General features: G+C 43.8%; 1 protein-coding gene across 1 annotated transcript in view; it reads left to right on the forward strand.

The window, feature by feature from the left end:
* Positions 1–19,901, forward strand: part of GNA12 (G protein subunit alpha 12) — a 40,039-nt gene extending 20,138 nt beyond the window's left edge. The window contains exons 3-4 of the mRNA XM_058035379.1: positions 11,711–11,761; positions 12,769–19,901. Of these exons, the coding sequence (XP_057891362.1) occupies positions 11,711–11,761; positions 12,769–13,338 (621 nt within the window). The 3' untranslated portion in view covers positions 13,339–19,901. The remainder of the gene's footprint in view (positions 1–11,710; positions 11,762–12,768) is intronic.
* Positions 19,902–23,836: the final 3,935 nt, after the last annotated feature.

Raw genomic sequence — 23,836 nt, forward strand, 5'->3', positions numbered from 1 at the left:
TGCCTAAAAAGAAAGAATCCTGTTTCTAGTGGAAGGGCTCCACTTGTCAGACTGGTTTCATCCATTCAGTCTCAAAGATACAATTGAAAAGGAGACATTTATATTTTTGTTCCCATGATATGTGAGTTCCAAGTTCTTGGTGTATGAAAGCTACATGCACTGCTTGAAGATCAGCAAGGACTGGCTTAGCTGTGTGAAGGAAAAGAGAGATCTCCTGCTCCTTTGTGTGCTGCATTAGCAGTTTTCTGACCCTGTGGTTGGTTTCAGGAAATTGAGGGGGAAAACAGGCACTGCCCAAGGAGAGGTGGCTGGTTTTGTTAAGCCTGTCTCCCTGACATGGCTCTCTCTGCTCAGAGCAGCAGTGCTGACAGTGCACTTCAGAAAGTTCCAGTTTTACAAGTCAGCCTTTTGTACCTCATTTATATATTCTTTGTAGTGATTCAGCTTGCTTTTGGTACCCATTCAGCTTTTTATTGGTACCAAACCTTGCACTTTTCACCTAGAACTGGGCCAGCGAGCAAGGCTGTTTTCAGTGCCTTTAAAAATGTTCTAAAAGGTTCCCTTGAGAAAAAACAGTAAGAGGTTCAGGCTTGGATTTTTCAAAGGGGCCACTGAATTTAATAGGATAATGGGTAATGAATGCTTTCAGGCTTTCCTGAATATCCTAGTTTATTGTAAGCTATGTAGGATCAAGAACAAGTAACATGAACAGATGAACAAATAAGCAAATCATTAAAAACTAGGTCTGTTTTTATGAGAGAGTCTTATTAGCAAATCTTCTGTATTTTTATACTTAGCAGATATTTGAATTTGTTCTTTACTTATCACAATGACAGTGAATTATGTTTAATGAGCCCATGTTCTTGAAAAGGTGGGACCTGACAGAAAGCTGAGGAGGAAAATGCAGGTGGGATGGTGAGGCAGCATGCTCAGGTCCTATGTTGTACCCTTGCCACCTATCCAAACCCTGACCTTTCTGCAATGACTTCTCAAACAGATTGTAATGTCTTTAACCTGCTCTTCTTCTGTTTTTCCCCCTGCTCCTGCTGTCTCCCAGACAAGCCTGGTTTGCCTTAAAACATGGAGAGTTTCACTGAAAGCACACCACTCTTGACTCCAGCTTACCTTGGGCTGTAGCTCTGGGCAGTGATGCCAGTGAGCAATGGGAAATGGTGATTTGGGGGGTTCTGCTTTGCACTGAGCTCTTGGTTATCTGGGTGGGATTTTTGGAAGCTGCTCTTGGAGAGGAGACAGATGCAGCCTGGGGGTGACACACTGGGGAAGGAACAAGCCATGGGCGTCACAAGTGGGCACAAATTGCCTTAACCTGGTGCTTGCTAAGGTGTGATGACAGAGTCTTTATCTCACTGATCCTTCTCCCAAGCAATGGTTCCTTTCCTGAGGCCAAAATAAGATGCCTGTACCTCAAAGAGTTGTTTTGTCAGTGTTTGTGTTCTGGGTTACTGGAGGATCTGAAGTGGTCACAGACTGTTCAAATCCAGGCTCTGTTTCACAGCTATTGAGTGTGGAGGAGGAAGAGGAGGTGAGCAGAGGAAGGAAGGGAAGAAACAATGTTTAACTCTTGACTTCTGGGTTTGTGTGCAGTGGTAGCTGTGCAGCAGGGGAGGGTTTCATAGATGACTTAAGATGCTTCTGAATGTGCTGCTGTTCCAGGAAATATCTCAGTGCTCCAAAGTGCTACGAACCAAGCAGCTGATAAGCAAACACTGGTGGAGGGAGCAGAGCTGTTGAGTGCCTTCCCAAAGGAGAAGGGTGAGGTTAGCTCAGTGTTTCACTTCTCCTTTCTCAGCTGCACTGCTGGAAAAGCTTCTGTCACAAAGGCAGCCTGGTCCTCACCTTCTCTAGTTTGCAGCTACCCCTAAAGCAGCTCTGAGGAGCAAACCTGTTTCTCTCAATTATTGACTCAGGATTTGGGGGAGGGCAGGAAAAATTCTTGGAAACATCATGCAAGATTTTCTGTTTGAGAAAGTGGAAAACATGTTGCTCTGAGAAGTAATTTATTGACACCTTTCAAATGTCTCCTCTGTATACAACACAGATTCCTGCAGTCAGACTGAGGCAGACTTGTGCTTCACTTGGCTTTGCTCCTGAACAAACTGTTGCTGTTTGTCCTTAGAAGGTCTGCTCTCCACCCCACCCCCAAAGCTCTTAATTTGACTTGCTTTCCTTGATACTCCCTTAATTCTACTTTGGAAAACTCAGTAGAATCTCAAACTGAAAAAGCAGTGCTTTATTGATGGAATTCTTTCCCATTTAATTCCACCTCTGGATTTAAGGCTTTGATCCATGTGGTTTCAGTCTGGTCAGAGTACAGCAGTGAATCAGTCATGGTGTTGGACGTGGGCAGGAGACAAAAGAACACCTACTGTATTCTCCTTTTCTGTCCTTTCTTGCAGCCCAGCACATGCATTCCTGCTTGCAGGGAGTTCAGCTGCCCATCCACGTGGCTGGACTGCTGCCCTCTCTCCAGTTCAGTAGGATGTGACCGAGGCTTTAATTAGGATTTTTTTAATAGGCTAGTCTGCTCAACAGCTTGGAAAAGTTTGTTAAACTCACTTCATTTTCCACTTCATTTTCTTCTATGTGTAGCTGAGGCCTTAAGGATAGAAGCTGCCACCTATTTCTAATCACAGATTTCATCTTTAGATTTGTTTTCAGATCTGAAAGAGAACAAATTCTGAAGTTGAAAGTAGTCCAGGCTGAGTGAAATCGTCATACTGAAGTATCAATAGGGTGAAGGTTTAAGTGCAGATTTGAAGAATTCCTCCTCCTCATGCCAAAACAGATGTCACAAAGGGAGAGACTATTTAGAATAGCTGATATGTTTTGATGTGAATAGGTAAAAAACCTTGCAAGGTAATGCAGGATGAGAATCCCCATTGATTGGAAAAGCACTGGGGGGCAGACAGGGTAACAACAGGCAGAAACTGCACCTCAGGGCTGGTCAATTCTGAGTCTCTTAGAATTCACAAATACCAAACTTTTATTGAAAAAGGACGTTTTTGTTTCTGGGGCAAATGATTTTTGAGAGTCAGCTGTGAAGCTGCCTTGGGGAGTCCCTCAGACCTGCAAGCCTTGTGCTGTCTGTGGCTGAGCCTCCCAAGCACTGAGGTAATGGGCATGGGGCACAACTTCAGAGTAATGTAAGCAAGGTGGAACTTAATTGCTGTCTGCACTCTATTCTCTACACACTTGATTTTCTAGAAATCAAACTGTTAAGTAGCACACCTGAGTGCAACTGAGACTTAGGTTGCATTTTAGCTGAGTTTTGCCTAAAACCTTTCTTTCAGATTCTGAGCAGCTTTCTGAGTTTTGCAAGGCCATCATTTTATTCTGCCCATCTAAAAACATCTCAGTTGTATACATACAGAAAATGAGAATCTTACTTAGAACAAAATTTTAAAGAAATATGAAGGATGAATGACACTTTGCAATCCTTATAGTCACCATTTAACAACAGACAAATATCAGTATGACAAGTCTGAGCTGATATTCCCCAGAAAGTGGAGCATTAGGACACTGCAGCAAATCTTTGCTGTGTAAGTGGAGCAGGAAGCATCGTTCTGCAAGATACTCAAGGTTATGCCTCTTGTAAGTGCATCCAAGTTGCTGAACTTTCCAGCTGGCCACCTGCCATGGAAAAGTCCAAGCTTAACATTCTCTCATGGCTGGTGTTAGCTGCTTTTTCAGCCCACAAGATCTAAGATATTTATTTCCCATCCCTTGATCTGATAAGATTTGAAAGGGAAACTCACTGGTAAACTTGTGATTTAGTCTTGATCAGATAGTCAGTACTGCTGACTAGATTAATTCAGGAGGTACTTTTTTTTTTTGTCACTGTCTGTTCTAGTTCTGCAGATGTCTCCTGTAAACAAAGCAAGTTTCTGGTTTGCATTCTGACCTGATGGGAGTAAGGAATAACTGGACTATGCATCATTCCAGGGGATGCAGAAACATCCAGCTGCTTTTAAATTCTGCCATAGTGGTTGAAGATGCCCATTTTTCCATGGCAGCTGCACACAGAGAATAAATGGGATAATTTACTGGTGATAGGCCAGAATCTTGGCTCCATTCCTCCTTGTGCAGTCAGGACTTTGTTCTAGCAGTGCAGGGGTGCTGGCTCAGTGCTGTTGGGGTGCTGCTGTGGCTGTGCCTGAGATGAGGAGCTGAGCCTGGCGTGTGCTCACTCAGCTCCACGAGAACCTCCGGAGAGGAGATGAAAGAGCCCTGGCAGCACTTGCAGACAATGAATTCCCTTGGACAGTTGGCAGGGAAACAGGAAGGAATCCTTCCATGGGATGCTTAGGAGTAGGTCTGGCAGCCACCCGTGCCAGCCCTGAGCCGGGCTCGCTGCTGATCTTGGATGCAGTTGTTGGACTATTTTAGTTGTTTAAACATAGCTGTGATTCTTCCACATGAATTTGGTCTATATCCCCTTGCATCCACTCCTCAACTCTTGCTGGCTGCTGGTCAGTGAAGGGCAGGACTGCTGAATCCCTGTTAATCCTTAACCCTGATTAAGGATTTTTCTAGATTTATTTTTTTGAAAGCTAATATTTAACATATTTATGTTACACTTTTTGTGTTGTTTGTGGCCAGTACTGTTTTCTCTGCTGTTTGCACCTGTTTTTTTTCCAGCCACTGCAAATCTGTGAAGCAGAAACAGCAGTGATTAAGACAGTAAGTATGAGTAAAATCAAAATTACAGGGTTTTTTTGTTAATGTTTCTTGAAGCTTTTAGTGTAGGATGGAGCCTGCCTTAGTCTATTAACAGAAAATTCCTTTCTTCCTGGAGGCACTGCTGCTGGTGTGCATATTTGAGACAAATGAACAGAATTGTTAACCTAGTCCAAAAGTAATTTATCTCATCTACATCCTGTTGATGTAGAAATACCTAGAATTTCAGGGAAAAATGTAACTCTAGTTTTCCCTTGCAGCACTTAGGAGAAAGAATTGCTGTATTAGATTGCTGGAAAAAGCTAACACATGTTAAGAGTTGCCCTCAGCAAAGAACCCTGCTCCTGTGTGTTTCTTTGCTGCAAGGCTGGAATTGCAGTCACAGGATTCCACAAATCTTAGTACTGATGTGGAAGCTCTGATTAACCTATGGTTTTTCTGGAGAATTAAATAAATATTTATCACCTATTATTTTCCATATGCTGCAAAGCACAGCTAGGCCATGTGTCATGGAGGATGAGTTGATATAAACCCATCCTGTCACGTACAAACACATTTTTCCATTGCCTGTTTGGACTGAGATGACAAATAATGAATTTTTTAAATATTTTCAGATCTTAACATCTGATACCTACAGTATGTGAACAGGCAGGAGAAAGGAGAGGTAATTTTTAGAAGTTTGGAACCATATGGTACTTTTTTTGTAGTTGGCATGTTTGTAGGGTCCAGATAGCAGCAAGTTGGATAAGCACTGGAGTTGCTGGATGGGAGCCAGGAGCTCAGTCAGTTGTTAAGGAGGAAGTTAAATAACACTGGAGAGATTTGATAGCTGGAATTCTGTACAGCTTAAATAAGAAGTGGTTGGTCTCTGCACTGGAGCTGGTGATTTAATGAAACATTAATGTTTGTCTTGTGTCAATAAATTTGGATGCCCAGACAGGATGTAGAATATCTGTAGAACAGAATTGCAGTGTCCAATGGGCATCAGCATTTCAGGGCAATTTAGGTTACTTCAGCATCCTCTGGGGGAATTCTTAACAAGCACAGACTTGCTCACCTCCTTGGAAAATAATACTGAATTCATCAGCTGTCAGAGAGGAGAGAACACATTTCTGGCTGCAGTAAATCCATGCCCTGTTAGCAGTGGGGCTGAATAGAAGTGCAGATTTAGCAGGAATCTCTTGAAGGAGCCTGCAGCCTTGGGGAAGGGGAGTTGTTTGTTTGTAGCTGTCCCTCAGGAGGGTTTCAGCCCTTGGGCAGAAGCAGGGTGCAGAGCCTGAGCCCTTCACTTCCCAAGGATTTGTGAGTTGTGGTGACAGGGTGTCATCCTGCTGCTTGTGTCCAGTTTGATGGTGAGGTTTTGGTTCTAATTTAAGTACCCAAAACCTCGGCTAATCTAACTCCTGAACATTTTAAAGTACTGGGCTCCTGGTTATTTTATAACCTGGCTTCTCCCTTGGGCCTCTTGCTTTTCTAAAACATCTGAAGTGGTAACATTCAGACCCCTTACAGTCAAGAGGTGATGGACATCCCAGGAAACCTGGAAGAGGGGAGATCTCAGTGTTTGCAAACAAAGATTTTGCTTTTTGTCTCTGTGTCTCAAGCAGCCCTCATGGAATAGTTCCTTAGATAAAGGCCAGCTTTGGATGAAATTGTGTCATTGCTTTCAGTCCATCCCATTTATGTATCCAAGATCTCAGAGCTGGGAGATTCCCAAACATCTTCCTAGGGTCTCCTGGATTCTCTCTGTGTTTCTCAGCCCTGCTGCTGAATGTTTTCAGCTCCTGAGCAGAGGGTGGGTGCCCAACACTGCTTTTTTTATCTGGATATTTTATCTGGATCAGTGTCCTCTCACCTTGCAGACTCTGCTGCAGTTTGTGGCTGTTATGTGCAGTATCTGTTTCTCTGTAGTGTGGGAATTCTGTTAGATCTGTATTTTGTGTTCTGTTTGATCTGTGTTAGATGCTTCCTTGAAGTACAACATTTCCTTCCTCTGTGGTTTAATCCATCATCTGAAACAAGCTAAGACTGACAGGTCTACCTTAAGTTGTGCACTCTAAATTTAGCAGCCAGAGACAGAATGATCAGGAAGGGCTAAATTAATATTATGTCAAAAAGGCCTTGGGACAAGGAAAGGAAAAAAGCCAATTTGGAACAGAGGGTCCCCTTTCAAGTCTTGTAGTTCAGAGCAGAATATAGAGGAACTGCTTTTCAGCAGGAAAAGTTTGAAATGAGCCAGTATTTTGGGGAACTGGACAATGGGATGTGTCACTGTCCTTTATGGTCTGACCAAGGCTCACTCTGAATAACTGGGGGTTACAGTGGCAGGTTGATAAATTCTGGCCTTGCAGAACATGTCTGCTGAGTTTCTGGGGGTATTTTAAAGATTGCTGTGCATTATTTTCATGCAGTAAATACTGCTTGGGATCCCAGCCCAAACTGAGGCTGTCAATGGCAAAGGAAGTGATGCCAGATTAGTTATAATATTTCTGTGTGCAGATTTCCTATGTGCTCTGAACGTAGCCTGAAGGGACAGGGATGTTGAGTTCAATCATTATTTTCATGGTGACTTATTTGGAGCTCATGTTAAGATGGCATTCACATTGCCCAAAGTATGTAGATTAAAAATTCTTTTTTTTCATGGCTTTCGCCCCTTGAGAATGCTGTGGTCAAAATAATCTAGCATATAAAAAGAGTTTTAGAGGACTATTTCAGGAAGCAGGAGTATATGTTTACATTTCAACTTTCCTCCCTTTCTCTTCCACCAGTCACTTTTTAAACAAATTGCACTATTTTCTCTGGCTTCACCAAACTTTATACTGCAGATAGGCCAGTTTCAAAGAATAACAATTTTTTTTTTTTTAAATAATCCAATAGCAATACTGCACTGTGGGCTCATTTGAGGCCTTCTGTTTGTGTTTCTTGATTCCCCCAGTTCCCAGATGTGCAGTGACTCATCCTCCTGAACAATGGGAACAGCATCTCCAGCTCCTTCTCTTGGTCCCAGTGGCAGAACTGTTACTCAGAGGGAGGGGAGCTCAGTGACACAGTGAGTCACCCCAGCTTTGTGGTCACTCCTGTGTGGGGAGCAAGGAGTGGAGCACCAGTGGTCACTGCTGTACTCTGGGGCACTAAAAAAGGATCATCTGAGCTACATGAAATTCATAACTCAGAGGTCAGTGCTCCCTCCCCCGCAGCTGTCCCGTAAAACACGGGCTGTGGGTGCAGGAGACACCACTGAAACATCTTGATTTATTGTCAAGGAGGATGAAAATCCATAGAAATAGCCAACTGCCTTGTAACTTTGCAATGTGAAATGTACTAATCAAGCACTAGTTAAAAATAAAATAAAATAAATAAGAAATGTCAGTGTGTAAATGCTTCACTGACAGACTTTGCTGAGACTGTGACAGGACAGGGCTTCCTATCTCAGTATTGTGCTGGTAGAAATTCAAGTCTTTGATATTTTAAAAGCATTTTTTATGAATAGTGTTAGAATATTTTTAAAGGAAATAGTGTACTATTAGGACAATGCAAGACATGAGTCTTTTTAAATCTGAAAGACAGGAGCTCAACAACTTTCTATGAGCACCATTGATCTGAAGAAGTTTCTGGAGCTGCCACAGTTTTTCTTGCAACATCAGCCTGTAAAAGATCTGATCTGGATCTTTTTTGTTTGTTTTCTAAATGAACACACCACGATGTGATTATATTTAGGTAGTTAGACTTTGTATAAATACACATAGAGGATATAAATATACATATATTATAAATAACTTCAGCTTTCATTTCTACTTTGCAAGCATAGCTTGAAATAGATTGTGACGTTAAAATAAGCTTTCTTTTTCCCCAACAGAACCAGTAAAATACTGAAATTGAAGTCATCAATCTGCATAAAGTTATTTTTAGTATCTGATGAATCAATTGCAAATATTTGCTGACACTTTTACAGGAAGTCATGGTCATGGACCTGAAATAACTGGCTGAGATCTGGAGGAGGAGAGCACTTGAACTGCTAATCCAGCTTTGAATGGAGCTGAATGGCTGGGTGGATATTGGGGAAACACTAAATATTTGCACTGAAAAAGCCAAACCAGCTTCTTTATGGCCAGTGTCATGAAGAGAAAAAATAATTCAACACAAAAGAGACAGCTGATATTTATTTTGATAATTACTTGCTTTGAATGGAAAATCTACTTTCATTTAGAAACTGTGTGTGTATTTTTATATACATACATTTATATACATAAGCTTTTGTTTGTGTGTGTGTATAATGCCCAAAGCATGAGACAGCTTTGCATAAATAATAATTTATTAGTGAATTCAAAAGTTCATTGAAGTGCAGCTTGATATAAAACTCTGTGAATTTGACTTCTAGATGTAATTAATATTGCTGTCTGAATGACTAGGAAAAATGAATATAGAAAGGAATGTTCAGTTAGTATAATTGTTCTAATTAGAAACACTAATAGCAAACAGTTGTGAAACCTGGAGTTTCCATATTTTCCTCATTTAATACATTGCATGTTACTCATCACATCAGTTAATGCCCAGTGCCTGTGTGTGCTGCTGCCTGGAGGAGCTGAATGTGCTTCCCAGAACATCCCAGTTTGCTGGAAATCTGACTAAGATGTAGGACAAGGTTATTCCAGAAGCCCTTGGAGCAGGAACTGAGTTCACTCTTCCCTAGGACTTGATGAAGAATCATTAATCAGGGAATCATTAAAGCACGGGTTTTGAGTGTGCACGCTGGGTTTGGGCTTATTACTCTGGCACGTTTTTGGTAGGTGTTTTTCCTCCCTTCATGTTTGTGTGCTTTAATGTTTTGAGGGTTTTTAAACTTCAAACCCTCTGGAGCTCGTTGAGGATTTGTTGTTTTGGCTGGAAACAGATATTTTGACTTAGGTCCTGGATGCCTTTGGATTCTGTGCTAGAAGAGAATATTCAGATTCCTTCAGATCTGTCAGACCATGCATATGGTGCTCACACCTGTTCCAGCCACCTGACTTACCCAGCTCTCCAGTGCTCTGCCATTGCTGATTAAAATTTCCCTGAATAAATTACATGGCTTAATTGCAATGTTAATAAGAGCTGGGTTAGAATCTAGAGAAGTCTGTTTTCCTTACGTCAGACATGAACGTGTATTTTTCCATTAATCAATTGATTTTCTTAGCTCCCTATCAACATACAGAATGTCAGAGTGATGGATGGTGGGGTGGGAATTAGGGGAGGCAGAAGCTGTAAATCAGGAGATCCTGCCTGTGTGTCCCTGCATTTCACAGGCACGTGGCTGCTCCTGCTCCAGCCTGGGAGGGGGGACAGACAGACAGGGAGTCTTGAAGCAGCTGGGTAGAAAACTGGAAGAATGTCCATCAGAAACGGCCCCTTTGCAGTATTTTTGCACATCTGAAGGAGCTGTGTGGGATGGAGCACAACAGATAGAGAAGGGGTTTTTTGTGGCTTCAGTGATCTTTTCTTTCTGGGCTCTCCCATCTCCTGAATATGACTAATGCTGTACAGGAAGCCCTTTTCTCTTATTCATGCAGTCTGTGATATCTCTTCTGATCCACAGAGTGCCAAAAAATACAGGAAATTACTTTCACCTTATGAAAATTCATGATTGTAAGGAAGCTCTTAGAGCAATTGTTCTTTGGAAACTTCCCCTCTCCCCCACCCCACCCCCCAAAAAAAGAAGTGGTTTTTTTTTTCTGCCAGCAATCCATTGTAAATCTTTTGTTGATACGTGGTAGTCTTTTGCAAATCCGTGTGTTCTCTCTCCTTTATGAAAAGAACACTTCCAGTTTTGAATGTTAGAAAATAATAAGCTGCAGCTCCTTTTGTGTGTGCCTTCTGCTGGGAGTGTGTACTTGTCCAACGCTGAGTCCTCTGATCTCCAGTCTGGTTCCTCACAATGAACTGTTGTGTTCCTCTGTTCAGAGTTGTACTGGGGGCAGGATTTCTGTTCTGTCTCAGGGCTATGGTGTAGAGGAGGATGTGAGGTTTAAGAGTTTATATTGCAGCTGGAGTACTTTGAGGAAGTTCCATTCTGAATTAGTGACTTGGTGAGGGCACCTACTGTCATTTGGTCGTGACTGACAGCCCTGCTCTGGGATAAGGAATGGATTTCCCTGCCTAAAATCACTAAAAGGCAGCAGGATTTTCCACTTTATCATTCACATGACATGGCTACAACTCCAAGACATATCCTGAACAATAAAGAAGACTTACTGAATTACTTCTTCATGAAAGGAAGCATTTGCTGGAGGGTTTCACTCCAGAGTAGTCTGTATCTGTATGGAAACAATATTGTTATTTCTTTAAAAGTCTATGCAGGGCTTCTTGTCCCCACTTAATGCAGAGGGGCCCTTGGTTTGATAAAACACCAAATCCTCTTACACAAGAGTAAATTTTCACACAAGAATGACTTCTCCCTGAACACATTTCTATTTTCTTCATGATAAAATTGCTAAAAGACTTTTTACAAGATGAGCAAGTCAGTTATTAAAAGTCTTGAGCCCAGAAGGGGAGCTGTCTGTATAAGAGCAAGTCCTTGAAAATGCTCCTTTTTTACTTTGTTTGTGACAAGCAAGTCTAGCTTAAATCATCATAAATTGTGGGAGACTTACATCTTCCACTTTTCTAGGATATGCTTTTGTTCACTGTTATGAATTTTAAACAAACTAGACTGGTTTCTTATAAGTGTTTCATTTTTTACTCCCACTCAGTGTCAGTTAACTGCACTTATCTTACAAGGGGAAAAAAGCCAAATTCTTTAAGTCAAAGAACTGACTTTATAACACTACTCTTTTATTGTAGAGATTTACTGGATAGATCTGAGCATTTGTACAAATCTCTTCTCAACTTAGAGTAATACCACCATTAGATCACCAATATATTTTTCTAACTGGAAAAATCAGTTAGACCTCAGTTCATGCTGGGCAGAAGGCCTTGGTTCTGTTGGATTTGCTGTCCTAGACACAAGCTCACTTCCCATATCTTTGCTTTTCCACAGGGGGAATCAGTGAAATACTTCCTGGACAACCTGGATCGGATCGGTCAGCTGGTAAGAAACTTCTCCTCCTGAAGCACAGAGCTCCAGGAGCCAAGGAGAGCCCGAGTGTGCTGTGATTAATGGGGTTTGCTTGGGGTTTTTGGTTTGTTTATGAAATAATTACGCATTAAATTCAGTGTTCTTTCTGTAGGAACAGTAAATTGCAGCTTTCTGAAACTGAAGCTTAGCATTTGTTTAATCTTTTTTGACAGACAACAAATGGAAGTTGTATTTGTGCCCATGTTTTATCAGCCCTTCTGTGCAGTCTCTGGATCTGATTTGCTTTTCCTGATGTTCTGAGGGCTGCTGCTGCGTAAGGTAGCAGAATGAAACCTTAATAAAATAAAAACCATTCCTGGCACTTGTAGGATTCAAAATCTGTAATGAAAATAAACATCTGTCTGGACACTTGGAGGAGGAAGAAGAGAGATGATTTTCCTAAACAGTAGCAATGATAAGGCTCTGAAGAACAAATTTCTCTACAGCAGTAGATTGGGCCAAAGCCTGTGGTAGAATCTGTTGCTGTACTTGCTGGTCATAGTGTGAACCTGGAAGAAGAATTTCCAGTAAAGGTTTCAAGATGGTCCTTGTAAGAGCAATGAACTGTGGAAAAGCTACATTTAAAAAAAAAAAAAAAAACAAAAAAAAAACCTTTTAGTGATAAGTTGATCTGCTTTATTGAACGCTACCTAAGTGGCAGTAACACTGTAGCTAAGAATTTCATGATGAAAAAATACATTTCAATCTTAAACCAAGAGGCTTGATGGATGAAAGTGTGAAGTAGTGAATTAGTCCTTTATTTTTGTTCTCATATGTCTCAGGATCCTCTGTAGCTGTTTACCAAAGTCTTGAGCTAAATGGTCAAGAGGCCAGTGTTTTAAAGCTGAGTATTCAGTCTTTATCTGATAATATTTAAATTTTAAAGCAGCTCTTGGTGATTTTACCCATTCATTCAGTATTCAGGCATTAGCCACAATTTTTTAAGGACTTTTTTGACACTTCTCTCCTTTCTTTTGCAGAACTATTTTCCCAGCAAACAAGATATTTTGCTAGCCAGAAAAGCCACCAAGGGGATAGTAGAGCATGATTTCATCATTAAAAAAATTCCTTTCAAGATGGTGGATGTAGGGGGACAGAGATCTCAGCGTCAAAAATGGTTCCAGTGCTTTGATGGAATAACTTCCATTTTGTTCATGGTCTCCTCCAGCGAATACGACCAGGTCCTCATGGAAGACAGGCGCACAAACAGACTCGTGGAGTCCATGAATATCTTTGAGACAATAGTCAACAACAAGCTTTTCTTTAACGTTTCCATTATCCTATTCCTCAACAAGATGGACCTTCTGGTGGAGAAGGTCAAGACTGTCAGCATTAAGAAGTATTTCTCGGACTTCAAGGGCGACCCTCACCGCCTGGAGGACGTGCAGCGTTACCTGGTGCAGTGCTTCGACAGGAAGCGGCGGAACCGCAGCAAGCCCCTGTTCCACCACTTCACCACGGCCATCGACACGGAGAACATCCGCTTCGTGTTCCACGCCGTCAAGGACACCATCCTGCAGGAGAACCTCAAGGACATCATGCTGCAGTGAAGGAGAGCAGCCCCTGCTCTGTTGGAATTTCGCTGGAGGGTTCCATCGGAGTTTTTGATCCTTTCTTTGTGGGCCGTGCGTGCGGCGCGGGGCCCGTGCGAATTCCTTGGCTCAGGAATGCTGTACACTAGCCAGTCCAAACAGAGGAGCTCTAGGCCGGAGGAGTCGTGTTGATGTTAGCTACTGAATCATTTGGACTAAAACACTACTGAAACCTGGCCCTGGTAGGTTCTGTACCGAGTTTGGAACGCTGAATGACACAACCACCGTCTGCCTTCTTGGAGAACAGAAATCTCTGACAAACCATGGATGGAAGACACGTTTCCAATGAATGCTCTCATTTTTCAGACACTAATTGTACAAACTACCTTTTTTTTTGTAGTTTGGAGGTGCTGAATCGATCAAACTAATCTAACCATGATGAGATTGGCAGCTGTATTGGAGAATGTTAATGGAGGTTCCATTCTTAACCCTTAGGAGTATAACCAGGTCTTGTGTGTGTGTTCAGCTATGCCAGGGGTCTAGAATCCACCTCCCAAGGTGGATGCACAGCTCTTGTCTGAAGGTTTTGCATGAGTCTCCTGTGGGAGAAGCCTAGAACTGTGTAAGGAAACTCATGTTGGAGTAAATGGGATGGGGACTTGAGGCCTCGCTGATTCGGAGAAGGGTTTATTTTGCACTATGCTTGGAGGGTGTTACATCATGGAAAACTGATTTCCTTGGTGCAGCAGCCTGTGCTGTAGCACCCAGCCATGTATCTGCACAGTGGCTGCTCAAGGGAGATGTGCTCCATGGCCAGCTAGCACTGCCCTCACACCCACAGTGGGGGCAGCATTTGTGAAGGTTCAGTATCTCATGTGACAGGGCTTCATCTGAACTCAAAAGTTTAGAAGCTGATTAAACTCTTTAAGCAAAGGTTTTGGTAGCACAGCAGCTGCTTGATTAGTTCCAACAGCTGAGCTTGTAGGAAGAATGAACACCCTGGAGATCCCAGCTTTCCAGCTGCACTGATGGATTTGGACAGCAAGACCTTGCTGTAAAATTAGCCTTTAATCTGTGTCTTAATGGGATCTTCAGCCTGTAGTGATGCACATGGAACTCAGAGCACAGCTGGGTTTGGAGTCACCCCTTTGGGCAGTGGTTTGGGTGTAAAATGGCAAGAGGCTGTGAACAATTTGGGTGTGAACTCCAAATTTCCTTGTGCTCTCAATCTCTGCCAGGTGTCTTTTCTGTGTACAGACATTGAATCTTTTCTACTGCAGTGGGGTACATGGACAAACGAAGATATTGTAGGGCTATCCTTTAGGTAACTCAAACATAGTTTACTGTGCAATTTTTGTCATAGTTTTTATCCAAGGATAAAACCTGAAGGGCTGTTTGTACCCATAAAAGTCAGCATAAAAAGTCCCTGGAGTTCTTTTCCCCTTTGAGCCTGTAATGGCATGTCAAAACAAGCAAAGTTTTACTTCAGCTGGTAATCCCATGGGAAATGTGGTCAAAGAAAAGTCCTGTTCCGTTGTCCTTTCATGTTAATTTGGATAAAATCTGGAATCTTTCTTCCCCTCTGAAGCTTGCAGATGTTCATATCAGTATTTTGTGTAGTTTCCTGATGTAGCAGCCTCCTGGCTTTCCTTGTGCAGGCTCCAGAGTGGAAAAGCTGTGGCTGTTTCAGTGCCTGAATCGACGTAAGAAGCAACTGAGAAGTTGCAGATGGGAAAACCTAACTTAAATTTCAGCAAACTTAAACAGGAATTAGCTTCCTTGTAACAAGTCTTATTTTGCCAGGACCAACTCTGTCTTTTAAATATTTATTAATTTTTAGCCTTGAAGGGGAAGAATGTTACGTGACTAATATTCAGATGGGGGAAAAAATCTTCAGATTATTACATTTGAAAAGGAAAATGTTTCACCACAGCGTGATGCAAAACGAGTTTACTCATCACATAAGGTTGGTTTCTCTGAGCCCATTTGTTTGGTTGAAGACTAAGGCTGCTTTCAAAGCTTTCAGATGTTTTCTGAGTTCTTGGTAGTGGTTTTCACTTCACACAAGACACTGGGAAAGAGGAGGCAGTTGTGGGCTCACCTGACTTCTAGGTTGACTTGACTTTAGTTCTTAGTTTGCTGTGAGCTTTATTCTTTCACTGAGTTTTCCAGATGAGTTAATATTATGCTTGTTTTCTCAAATTAGTTAAACATTCCCTTTCAACTGTATTTTTTCTCAAGAATTACCTCAGTTTGGTGTCTGAAGCTACTGTAGTTTTACCTGGGAGGCATGGCATGGAATTTCTGTTCTGTTTTTCCCTTGGCACTCATCCATGGTTTTGTATCTTTAGTCACCTTATGGATTTACCCTTCAACAGAGCTAATGATGCAACTTATATTTTAAATAACTTAAAATCTGCACCTGGAAAAGAAACAGCATGAGAGATCTCACTCTGAGCTCTCAAGCTGCTTTTTTTTGTGTGTGTGTGTGATATGGCAGTTTTGCACACTAAGTCAGTTTTAGGGAACCAATTTGCCCACCTTGGGCCCATTATTGCCTTTCTTGTTTTAATTGATGAAATGGGCCTGAGTGTGAGGCTGCAGGTAAAAATCCATGTTTTGGCTCTGTGGGCTCAGAGCTCTGTCAGGTTTGGATAATGATGGATCACACCAGGAACCAGGTCAGGAAACTCTCCTTGCAAAATTCAAGCACTTCCCAAGTTTGCAGAGGAGCTGGCCTGTGAGTAAAAAGGACTTGGGGGTCTTTTTGAACTGTCAGCTTTCTCTGCAAAATACTCATTTTGCCACAGCTGAGGGGGCTTGGGGGTTTTTCCAAGGAAAGTTTTAGCATAGTAAAGCCAGAAAATCATGTTGTGGTAAATCAGTGAATTACTAAAGCAGAGCTTGGGTAGATGAGGTTGTTCACACTTCTAGGGACAGGCCTGCTCGCTTGCTTAGTCCTTTCACCAGAAACAAATAGAAAACTTTATTTTAAGTGACATCCTGGAGAACTTTGCAGGTAAACACAGCTGGAGAGAACATCTTTTTTTGTTAGTTTTATAGGGTTATTGTTCATTTGGCTGGTCAGGAAATGGGTCACAGGCAGGATGATGATCAGATGGAGACCTTGAACAAGAACTTTTTTTTTAAAGAAAAAAGCAGCTTTTTACTGTCCCTCCTGACACTTGGGGTCAGTGACAGAATGTTGCAGAGGGGTTGTCTCTCCTGAGGACAAAGAGAGGAAACTCTTGCAGCCTGTGCTTGGGGCAGAGACTTTCATAAACCCGGAGTTTAAACAGAAAAACGAAATGGGAGTCATTTTTCCAACACTACTTTGTGTTTGTTGTCCTCAAAACAAGTGTTGAGCTAACAGAGTGTGTCAGCACTCCTGCAGTGCTGGCAGGCTCTGAGCACTCCTTAGATGCATTGCAAGGTGACTTGGTGGAGCTAAAAAGGATGGGTGGTTTTCTGTAAGTGACAGATTCAATAGGCACTTGTCACTTTGAAGGAAGGAAATAGTTGTTAGTGTTGAAAATGACCTAATGGTGGTTCTGGAATTGAAATTACTGGCCACTCAGTTTTACAGCTCAAAGATGCTTTCAGTTTCATGCAGAGAATGGATCTTGTTTAATATGGCAGCCTAGATTATTTGACTTATTAACTTGATAATATATTTAATTGTTTTAATTGCTGCTGTGTAGAACCTAGAACTAGGCATGTTACAAGAGAGAAGCTCCTGGAGATGACCATTCCCAGGCCTTTGAGGCAGGAGAAGCTGAGCTGCAGCCAGGCAGGCAGAGTAGAGAAAGTAATGGCAAATAAACCATAGGGAAGTGGAGTAGGAAGAGCTCATTTGTACATGGCACTGGAGACAAATATACAATTCCCCTAGGACAGCTGGAGTGGCATTTGGTGTGGAAAGTGGTGCATTTGGGTGTGTCCCAGGCTGTCCATGTGTTGCCCCCCATCCCCGTGGCCTCATTCCCTCTGGGAATTCCCATCCTGGTTACTGTGATCTGCAGAGAAATGTAGAATTAAAGCAGTTCAAAGAACAGATGTGGTACCACTGAAGAACCCAGCAGCTCTCTTTAGTGACAGACAGCTGCCTTCCACAGAACAGCATTTTAGAACACAGGTCCTCTGCTGCCTTTATTTGGCTGTCTTTGTATTAACTATGTTTTAACTTATATTAACTTATGTTTTGGAGTCTTTTCTATGTGTGTACTTTATTTCTGGGGGAAAAATCCTTTTGTGCATGGACCTAGAGGATTTCTCTAAAAGGCCCCTCTGATTTTCAAGCAGTGAGTTTGGACACCTGACTTAGCTTGGCTTCTGTCATCAGATTTTCAGGAGTACCTGCTGCATTGATGGGTGATTTGATGTGTGCCAGCTTGAGAGACAAACATGATATGCAGCAACACCTCCACACAGTGCAGTTTGTCATGTAAACCAAACACTGAGCTCATGATGAGAGCTGTAAGTTGGGCAGTACCCTCTTCTCTGTGTTCTCTCTCTAGTATAAAACCACGGGGTGTAGTCAGGGGTTTAACTTAGCACTGCCAACTCTTTACCTCATACTCTGTAATTCTGTAACACAAAGTGCTGGGTGGGGTGTTTCAGTAGCAACTATAAAACATCTGTGCCTGCTTTTGTAAATGAGCTTGTAACAGTTTTTTTTAGGGAGCATCCATTGTGGATCAGGAAGACTGGCGTGGTCTGGGCCAGGCTTGGCCTGAGTTCATGCTGACTCCACACAGCTCTAGGTGAGGGCTGCCTGGCCTAGTGAGGAGTAATTGGTAATGCAGGACCTAGTGCTTTTTGATAATGCCTGTTTTGTAATTAGCTGGGGTGATCTCTGCTTTGTGCTGTGACGTGGGCACTTCTTTGTTTAACACTAATCTTTTTTTGCATAGATGGAAATGAGTAAAGCCAGGAGATTTGGAGCTGGAACTGCCTCTCTGCTAACCAGGTGATGCTGCCTCTTTGCTCACCTTGGTGCTTGGGCAGTCCAGCTCCATCCTTGATATTTTTATCTTGACAATGGCATTTGGAAAGCGGTGTTAAAGTTTGTCTGTGTGTTGATATGCTTGTGTTTTACTGGGTGGGGAGTGTGGAGGTTCTGGATTGTCAGTGCTGGTGGTTCTGTGCCTGGCTTGAGGAGCTGTCCCAGCCCAGCTCTTGGCCTGGGACTGAAGGTTGGATCTTCTGTCTGGTGTGAGAATAGAGGGGGGAAAAAGAGCAGCACTAACTTCCAAGGTGGGCATTCTGGTAAAATAAAAAAGCCAAAGTATGTTGGAGGGGAGCAGGAGAGGGGAGCTAGTGTCTAAACAGAGACCAGAAGCTGATGGTGCTTGAAGGCTGTATTGAAGTGAATGCCATCTGCACTGACCCAAAAGCTCTGAGTGACTCCAGAGAGCCCTTGGCTGTGAATTAAGAGCAGCAGGCTGGCAAGGCTGGCCCTGCCATTGTAAATCTCTCTCTTCATCTGTTCATCACTGGGTGCTAAAACTCAATTTTGATAAAATGCAATATGCAGATCTCTGGCCAGACAGTGCATCTTACTCCTTCCTGACAGCTGCTTAAACTTTCTTCAAGATACCAGAGCACAAGAAGGTAAGAGGCTGTTTCCATTCTTTGAACAACAACTACAACTGATGGAGAGCAACATTTTTTTAATAAGTAGGACCCGAGAGAGCATCTTTTGAGGGAGGTGGCAGGTTTTGAGTAGCACAACTTCTCTGCTGTCACTTGCCACCGATCTCTTGTGCAGGTGGTTGGGCACAGAGGCTGAGAGGAGGTGGGAGGGAGCAGGGGCTGGGGGAGGAAGGATCTGCTGGGAGCTCACGAGGCTTGGGAAGGTGCTTGGTGGACTTAGGTTTGGAGAGGTGTGTTCAGAGTCCTGTCTGCATTGGAGCCTTTAACCCTCTGTGGGATAGGGGGAGTTCCTCCAGTTGTGTTGTCTGGAATGTGGAATGGGCTTGAATTGATGATACAGATTAAAAGGTGTTTCTGGAGACTCCACTGAACAACAGTGCTGGTGTTTCTCGCTCTAGTGAGGAGTTGCCTTGTTTGTGGAATCAAAATGTACAAAACAAACTGACAAAACACCAGGTTATCTGTGGCACAACCACATAGCTTAGGAAGCCAAGTGATGTTATCTTTTATTCTGCAATGTACTTGCTCTCTGGTGCCTATGCATTAACACACATACTATGCAATATCAGTCTTTTTTTAAACCAGTTCACTACATTGGGCAAGAAAGGCCTGAGTTTAGCCTTAATTTTTTTTAACAATTCACAGGAAAGTACTTTAAAAACAGTGACAAACTAAAAGAAGGTGGAAAATGCATTAAGTAAAAGCACAGTCCCAGACTGCTCACATAAGTGTCTTTCTAGCACCAAAACAGCATCCGTGATAGAAGCAGCTACTTGCTGTCATAGTTTCAACTTATGAAAACTGTGTACTAGATAAAATTATATTGTGATGTGTAAAAAGTGTATTTTATAGCTTTGGTGACTTAGTTTACTGTTTTGTATATATGAATTTTATAAATCTATTAAAACTTGACTTGTTATACTGTTCCTATGGGTTTTATCTTTCAACAGAGTTTGAGGTGACTTTTTTATTTATTACATTTTTTTTCTGTGAGAGAATTACCTTTTGAACAAACAGCAGCATGGGCTGGATAGAAGTGCAACTGCCATTCCTGGTTGGAATTATTCTTCCTGAGTGTGTCCAGGAGCTCAGGCTGGTGGCTCATTAACCTGGGTGAAACTTGGAGCTCCTTCATCTGGGGCATTGGCACTGCTGGGAGGTGGGAGGGGAGGCACAGCTGCACTTTGCTGATGTGCTGTGGGCTCAGCAAGGAAAGAGAATTGGGCCTGTAGAGATGGGAGCACCTGTTGGAGATCCCTCAGTGCTGTGTAGGATGTGATAATAAATAGCCATGGGGCTGTGGGCCCTGTCTGGGAGCACAGCAGAACCTTGGGAGGGTCACCAGGGTCCTGTCACACAGCACTGCCCTCCTGTGCTGCAGACTCTTGGGGATGCCATTAACCTTACCTCACATTCCCTCACTTCCAAAGGTCACATCTGGCAGATTTTTCCAAAGGTCACATCTGGCCAGTTTGATTGTTTCTTGTGTAACCTGTTAGTGCCAAGTCATTTCCCCTGCCAGTGCACAGCTTGAAACATTTCATGGAGCATTTTTGGTCCTTTTTATCAACAATTGCAGCACTTCAGCTGCATCAGGAGTGGCTGCCTCTGTCCCTGGAGCTGGGGGCACTTTCAGGTGAGGTTTATTGCCAGTGTTCAGCATCTGTGCTGAGCAGCAATTGCAAATTCAGTTTGCTGTAGCAAAGGGTGCCCAGGTGTGGTCACTGTAACCTGAAAAGCTCTCAGCAGCAGCAGCAGCTCCAGGGGATCTCTCTGGAGCTCTGTGGAGCAGAGTGGCCCTTTTGGAGCCCAGATGTTGCTGTGGGATGCCCTTTCCTGGCTCAGCTGTGCAGATGCTGCTCCATAAGAGCAGAGCTGCAGCAGTTGGTTCTGCAGGTGGGTTTGCTCAGTGCCAGTGAGTGCCTGTGCCCCAGGGAGAGCCCAAACTCCATAAATTGTCTTGGAATTACCTTCCCAGGAGCAGCACAACTCCCTGCTCACAACCAGAGTATCTCTTGTGCAATTTCAGAAGATAAAAGGGAAAACATGTCTGTTTCCCCAGGGAGAGGCTGCTCTAAAATGCAAAGTATAGCTTGTGGTTTTGCTCAAGTGTACAAGGTGTAAGGTTTGGGGTGGTTATAGTAATATTAAAGTATTCCTTAGAACTCTTTGAGGAGAGAAATTAAATAAATCCTTGTGGTCTCTAGCTCCAGCCTGGTATCTCATTATCCTTACAGACTGGGAGGAAGTTTACTCAGTTACTAATCCCAAATTTCTTGCCACTCTTCCCAGGACTGACTGGATCTTGGGAAGCGGTGTGGTGTTAAGGCAGGAAGGGTTAATTAGGACAAGTGCTCAGGGATTTTTACCAAAACTAGCTTTCCCTTAAAGCCTCAGTTTTGCACAGCAGAAGCAGATTTCAGTGAGAAGTTCCATTTTTAGGGGAGAGGTGGTCACAGCCACTGTTAAATCACAAAGTGATCATGCTGATGAAATGTCTGTGGGAGGTGCCGCTTTTTCCTCTCCCCCTCTTGCAAGCTGTTGGAGGCAATTGCACCCCTAACTACTAAAGGGCATGGAGTTTTTAATTGTGCTGGGTTTTTTTTCCCTCTGGACAGTGGCTTTGTCTCCCCTCTCCCTTCAGCTCCAGCAAGTCCTTGTTTTCAGAGCAGCAGTGGAATGTTCTGCCTGTTTATTCTTGGGAGAAGATATTTGTCTTTATGGGCTCGTAAAGCTATTAAAAGCCTGGTTTTTACTATGTTCAGCATTAGACTTCAGAAATTGCTTCAAAACAAGTGTCCTTGAGCTTGGGGCAGAGGGGGTGAGGCTGGGCTGCCTTGGTGGGGCAGGGAGCTGCAGGTGGCCACAGGATGGTGTGGTGTGGGAGGTGCTCTGAGCCACAGGAGCCCAGCATGGATCTGTGCTGGGCATTAGGGGTTGTTACATGGGAACCAGCAGCAGCTGCAGGAGGAGGTGCTGGTTCTGCTGGGGCATCTCCTGAGGGTGGCTCAGGTGCAGGATTCATGGTCTGCCTGTCACCACGAGCCAGAGGAGCACCAGCAGTGCCTTCCAGAGCCCTGGGCCGTGCCCGTGGAGCCTGGGGCAGGCTGCTGGCACTGTGGCCTCTGGGACCTGCTGGCCCTGCCCATCTGAGTGCCCCTTTCCTTCCCCTGCCTCTCTTCTGCCAAAGGCTCTCCAGGCTGTGGCTGAGATGCTGCACAGGGAGCACGCAGATCTGCCTGCCTCACACAGGAACTGCTCCTGGACCTTCTGTAACCAGCCCCAGTCCTGGCTGCTGCACTGCAAGTGATTTCTGCATGTGGGATTTATATATAGAGCACCCTGCTCCTTCTTGCTGATGCTGATCCACTGCTTGACCTTTTAGAGTGACTCTTAATTATCTCATCTGGATTTCTGTTTCACAGCTTACTCAGCTGCTCATTAGCTGCAAGATATGTCCCCACACCTCTCCAAGTAGAAGGATTTCCCCAGGAACCTGCTGCTTAACATGCAGGAAATCTCATTTAGGGGCTTACCTTCAGTTTGGCCTACTGCTTGTTCCTGTGCCAGCTGTTTTCTGCCCCCCTGCAGCTCTGGTACATGCAGAGAGGAGTAGGAGCTGTGCCTTTGTGCTTTAGTTCTGATTATAACCTTCATTTTCAGCATAACCTGGGCCAGTGATTTGTTCCTCTGTGACCCAGCTGCCTCCAGGCCTTTCACTGCTGCAGGCTGGGGCAAAATGCTGCTCACAGACCCTGCAGGAAACCTTTGCTGCTGTGAAGAGGAGTAATGGCTTCACATGACCAAACCCTGCAGTGGAATATTGCAGGGACTTTCTCCTCCAGCTGCTGAAGAACTTCCAGGTGTTTTCAGCCACTTTCTGCCCCTTTCCTGTGGCCACTGCTGAGCTGCCCAGGTAAAGCTCTGAGTTTCCATCTCATTTATGTCTTACCTGCAGCACTTGTGGACAAGCTGAGCAGGTAAGTGCTGGTGCTGGCAGTGATGGTGTCAAAAATACCCATTTACAGTCACAAGAGCTCTCAGCAGGAATTCCTGCTCTCACAGCAGCACTCACATGTGCCAGGTGTCACAAGGAGTCCATCTGTGACTTCTGCCAGCCCTTCTGTGCCACCCCACTCCTCTGCTGTCTCTGGAATTTTATGATGGGAAGCTGCCTCTGCTCCCTTGGGCAGGGTTGTCATCCTGAGCCTCTTTCTGGGAAGTTTCTAAAGTTCAGCCCAATAACTCAGCACAGAATCAAGGAGGAGCAAACAAGGCTGAACAGAGAGTAATCTCTTGCTTAAAATAGCAACTGTGTTCAGGCAACAACTGAGCGAGTTCGGGGGCAGAGCTGGGATTTGTAATTCAAGCAGGGTTTGTTCGGAAGGTTTCTGCTGCTGGGAAGAATGCCTCGGATGAGAAGCCTTGGATGAGGAGCCGTCACCTTTGTGGCTGCCAGGAGAGGGCGGCAGCCGCGGCTCTGCTGGAAAATGTTTCCAGGAATTGCCGTCATCAGCCCCGCAGCCAAACTCCCTTTCTCTCCCGGCATGAATCATGCGGATGTGAAACGCTTGTGTTTCCGGAACCCAGCTGAATTTACTGCAAGACCATCTTTGCTACTCACCTGCGTGTGTAAATCTCCGGAGTTCTTGCAGTGTCTTCCAGTTGTCCTCTTGTTTCCTGCTGCAGAACCGTCCTGATGGGGTGGGGACCTCAAAGTGCTCCGGGAAGCCGAAGCTGCTCCTGCCTCCTCGGAGGGAAACATCTCCCCTTTGTCCCAGCTGCTGGTATCTGATGCTACCTGCTGGTATTTTTAGCCAGGAGAGATTTGGAGCTCAGCCCCGTTGCCATGAGCTGTGGG

This window comes from Melospiza georgiana, chromosome 16 (genome assembly GCF_028018845.1).
Source record: "Melospiza georgiana isolate bMelGeo1 chromosome 16, bMelGeo1.pri, whole genome shotgun sequence".
Classification (NCBI taxonomy): domain Eukaryota; kingdom Metazoa; phylum Chordata; class Aves; order Passeriformes; family Passerellidae; genus Melospiza; species Melospiza georgiana.